Below are 4,948 nucleotides of genomic sequence, written 5' to 3' on the forward strand. Positions count from 1 at the left end.
ACGGCACACGCATGCACTGCTCTCAGCAGGTGTCTTGGCGTGTGCATGTGTCTGACGAAGTGGGCATTCACCCACGAAAGCTTATGCTCCAATACGTCTGTTAGTCTTTAAAGTGCCACAGGACTCTTCGTTGCTATTTACAGATCCAGACTAACACGGCTACCCCTCTGACACTGGATGCTCAAACTGATTTCCCGTCACAAAGCTCGTTTCTGTCTATGGCCTTGCTCTCAGAAAGGGAATAAAGAAAACTACTGTAGTCAAAATAAAATCTACTGTCTGACTTAATAAAGCATTCTTAAATTTCCCAAATGAAAATAAATGGAGATATCTAACCGGTATATTCTCTGATAACCCCGGAACTCAAATATTGGCCAGTTTAATGACTTCTAAAAATTTAATTCATTACACCAGAGAGGGGCTTAAAACATTCAATTTGGGATTGTAAATATACAACCTGCTGCTCTAAACAAAGAATTCTTATGCAGGTTTCACCTCTTCTAAATAAGAAATTATGGGGCCAAGTAAATCCAGTTTCGTTTCAAACTGATAGAAATGAGACTGGAGTTACCTGTATTTCTGTTTAAAATAGTGGGCCAGATTTCTGTGGAAGTCTGGAGTAACTATTAAAGCAAATAGAAATGTTACAGATCTCATGGATGTGAGATCACAATCCAGCCCCGTATCTAAGGTTATTTTAGTTACAATTCTTATTGAAGCCAAAGGAGGAGGAAGTATCTCCCTGCTATTCTAACAGTTTGAGGCAGTTGTTGCTAATGGAAATGGGTGTTTCAGATATTATGAGTAATACACTTTTCATTCTTTGGTATCTGTTTTTCTGTGACTTTTCTGGGAGACCTAACGGATAGGAAGGAGGGGGAAGAAAAATTTCCTCTGTCCTTTCTTAATACAGAATCAGCAAACTAAGGGAAAGACCTTGTTTTTCTTCAAGGTCAACAAAATAGTATTAAAACTTGAAGCGTTGACCAACACTTACTAAACTAATATTACCCAAGGGGGGCTACTCCACTGGAACAAAGCCCCCATGACTTCCCAGAGCTCCAAGAGTGCTCCCCTGTAGCAGCCCTCGGCAGCAGAACAGTAGCCTCTGGCAAAAGAGAGGGGAGAGTTTCCCAGAGAGACGAGAGTTTTCTTGGTCAAGCAAGGATGAAATTGTGCATCCGATTTGCCATTCTACCTTTGACAGCAGTTTCACTTTTCTCCTGCTTGTCACTTTCATTGAACATCCACCTTCTCTCGGCTTAGGAATCACCTTTGTAAATGTTGCTATCATAAATCCTCCAGTGGAGGCTGTTAATAATGGGGGCATTTTTTACTACATACTGTCAATTTACTAGATGTTGTGCACATATGTGTGATCTTAACTATCATTTTATATGGCAGTCTAGAAAATGCCACCATTCTATAAATAAGCCCTGTTTATTAGGGAACCTATGCCTGGAGGCTTTGGAGTTCCTGAAAAATTTAAACCAAAAATACCCAAAACACACCTCTGCTAAGCATGTCAGGAAGCATATGCTCCCTTAACTGACACAATTGTGTACTGAATATTTAATTTTGCCCTTGTTTCTCACAGATGGCTCTAATCCTTATACCTTGAAGCTTTGCTTCTCTACTTCATCCCATTTATAGAGAGAAGAAGAAAGCATGTTAGGCGCTACATTCACCTTGATTTGCAAGTTTGAAACTACATTTCATTCAGAAGCTCTGAAGTTGTTGCTCTAATGTTGCCTCGTCTCCACTTAATTCTAAGGTCTCCTATCTTGTTTTATAATAAATGGATGTTTCTTCATAAATACAGAATAAACCTTCTCTCTTTGCTTCTGAAGAGAACATGTTTGTTGTAAACGTACTACAAAAAGTTTGTTTTTCACTAAATTGTAATTAGTACCTACAAGTATTCAACCACCTTGTAGGTAGCTTATGCACAGATACTGTGTACTGTTCCAAACCTTAAATCTGCAATTGTTTTAATCCAAGAATGAAGTATATTTGCGTTTTCAATAATGTTTAAAGGATTAGCAAGTATTTTTCCATTGTAGGCTTAATTGGCAGATAGATTCTACATGAAATAGTTCTGTTTCTGGTTACATGTTTAGGTAACTAAGTATGTTGCAATTATTACTACTAAAAATAAGTTTGTATTTATAAAATGTTTTCATTAGGTTAACATTGCGCACATACTGGATTTTGAGTAGCATAGACTTACCTGATTTATATTTCAAAAAAGCTAGCATAGAGAAGACAGTTATTCAGTCAATTTGTATAGTGTGCACTCAAATTTACTTAACATGGAGATGGTTTTTAAAAACCATTTTCCGTTTGCATTGGCATACCAGTCCATTCTTGGGTATCTTTTTTTAAATTAAAGTTTCAGGCCTCAGTCAATGTGTTCATCTTCATTTACTTCATGTGAATTTAAATTCTCAGTGTTCATGGAATCCTCGTGGTATCTTAAGGTTTTCTGATATTGCCATAATTTATTAACAGGTAGAAGTTTGATCCTGGCAAAAGAGATTGACATTGACATTGGAGGAAAGAAATGGGTTTTTCCCCTTGTAAGAGTATTTAACAAAACATGTCACATACTGGGAGACTGTTCTTAATTCACAGTTGGTATCCTTGTCCATATTGTTTATTTCCTTATGTCTGATTTAAGACTGTTTTGTCATGGACCAGAAAAGAAATCATACAGTCAGTAGGTCTGATTATCTTTCCACTTGCACTAGTGTAAATCAGATACAACTCTTGTGAATTCATGGAATTATGTGGTGTAAAATTAATGAGATCAGAATTGGCCCAGTTTTTCTCTCTCAGCTGGGAGAAAATGTGTTCCACTTCCCAGTGTGTAGCAGTGTGCTTTCTCCAGTCACACCCTAACGTTATTTTATCCAACCATAGAAGTTAAATGGGAACGACCTATGGATTGGATCCTCCATTTCGTCTGTCTGCCAGTGCAGGATTACTTATGCAGTACACTTCCTAGTGTTTTGTGCAAACAGTGAGTGTTCCACCCTTCCCTACAGAGAGAATTCTGCAGCTTAAAGGATCTGCTTCTCAGTCTGCATTTATTGATATTCAGATTAAACTTTCCCCATTCTTAATATCAGGTTAGTTACACCATATGTCATGCCTCGCTGGCCACGGAACCAATAAAATACTTGGCAGCATTTGTACCTAGGTCTATATATTCCACCCCTTCCAGTAAAAAGTGCAGCCCACCCCAAAGGTTTCTCTTCTAACAGCCTGACCAGCCAGTAGAAACCTGTTCCTTTCTCACAGTAGTCCCCTTTAAGAGTTGTTTTAGTTTGCATTTCCTATTGGTATCAATGTAGTTCTAGCAGCTGAGATAGTTTGTAGTTTAGTACTAGAATAGTGATGCCACTTGATGGGGGTTTACAAGGTTTTCAGGGTGAATTACAGTACCTTAAAGCATTCAGGTTTTTAAAAAATGCACCTTATATAATGGTAAAATGACCTCAGTGAACCACCATGTCTAGATGAGAAGCATCTTCCCCACAGCTGTTCAGCCTGGCGTGAGAGAGAAAAGGAGAGCAGCCTCAAAGTAAAGCCTCTCAGAGGACGTTCTGTCAACTAGAAATCCCGTCACCCAAAATATCTGAGCAGTTTGTGCCTATAGGTATGTTTACACTTCAGTCAGAGTTGTGACTGCAGCATGTGAAGGTCGGAACTAGCTTGGGTATGTCTGAGTTGCACTCTGATTGCAATGTAAACTGCCCTAAGTCAGGAGTGGATCTGAAATCCCAATGCAATTCTTCCCTTGAGAGTGTCATCTGGTCCATCAGTAATCTGAGAATCAGTCTGATTCCTTATTGCCATTTTGCCATATAACTAAACTGATGCATAGTTGGCACTTCTTGAGCCTGAAACAACAAGTGCACCTATCAGAGATGGTCTCCTTATTCCACACACACGAGTTCTAGATCATGTGTGGTCTGATTCTTTTGAACAGAGACAAAAGAATGGGCTGGTGGCAGGAGGGGGAGTTAGGACAGGAGAGACTAAGATCTGTACAGAACATGAAGATGTTCTTGGCAGTCTCCTGTTCTGTCACATACTTGTTAGGTTAGATAAACTGAAGCACTGATGTCTTGCTGTAATTTTCCTGCCTTTTTTCACAAGCCTTATGCCCAAAACATTGAACCTTGCCATACAAAAGACTTATTTTTAAACCATCCACACTCTCGTCGTAAAACACCCACTACTGTGTTTTTCAATGTAGAAGTGAAGGATGGTGCTTTTAAAATCAAGCTTCAACTATAGAGATATTCTTGGAGGGGAAAAATAAAATATTGACAGAGAGGAGTTCATCCTGTTTTAGAGAATTCCCTTATGATAAAAACAAAACCATACTCTAATCCTCGTTAAGATGTTTTCTTTACATGCAAGGATTAAGAAGGTTTAGTGGTCTTTGACTTCCCTGTGCTGTCATCAAGTTGTAGCTAGGGTGAATAATTTGAGGAGGGATTTAAAAGAAAATATTCAGGAAAATATGCTGTTAGGAAGGAATGATACGATTGAATGTAGTGTCACTGAGTGTCATTGGGGGGGGTTTGGCCTGTGATTGGCTGAACCCCTTCTCTGGTTATAATTAAATATAATTTTCTCCTCTTCCTGCTGTGTGGGTTTTATTCCTTGTCTGCTAAAGTTTATTTTATTTGAAGCTATTGCGTCCCAGCAGGAGGCATTTACTCTCTCTCCTATGCAACGGAGTTCTTAAACATAGCAACACCAACACATGAATTACAGTTTGAACCATTTTCCCCCCCGGGAAGTGCTTAGAACATCTCTTGCTTTTTTAATCCTTTGCACAGAACATAAATTATCCTCACATCTGCATCCACATTTCCTTCCTTTAGCAGTTCACTCTCGTGTTTCTTTTGTAAGCAACATATGGGATGTTTGT

General features: G+C 38.8%; 1 protein-coding gene across 1 annotated transcript in view; it reads left to right on the forward strand.

Moving 5' to 3' along the window:
- HNRNPLL (heterogeneous nuclear ribonucleoprotein L like) overlaps positions 1-4,642 on the forward strand; it is a 27,926-nt gene extending 23,284 nt beyond the window's left edge. The window contains exon 13 of the mRNA XM_026657722.1: positions 1,598-4,642. Coding sequence (XP_026513507.1) covers positions 1,598-1,653 — 56 coding nt within the window. The 3' untranslated portion in view covers positions 1,654-4,642. The remainder of the gene's footprint in view (positions 1-1,597) is intronic.
- The last annotated feature ends 306 nt before the right edge of the window (positions 4,643-4,948 follow it).

The sequence above is a fragment of the Terrapene carolina genome, unplaced genomic scaffold, assembly GCF_002925995.2.
Source record: "Terrapene carolina triunguis isolate 2854851 unplaced genomic scaffold, T_m_triunguis-2.0 Scaffold275, whole genome shotgun sequence".
NCBI classification, from domain to species: domain Eukaryota; kingdom Metazoa; phylum Chordata; order Testudines; family Emydidae; genus Terrapene; species Terrapene triunguis.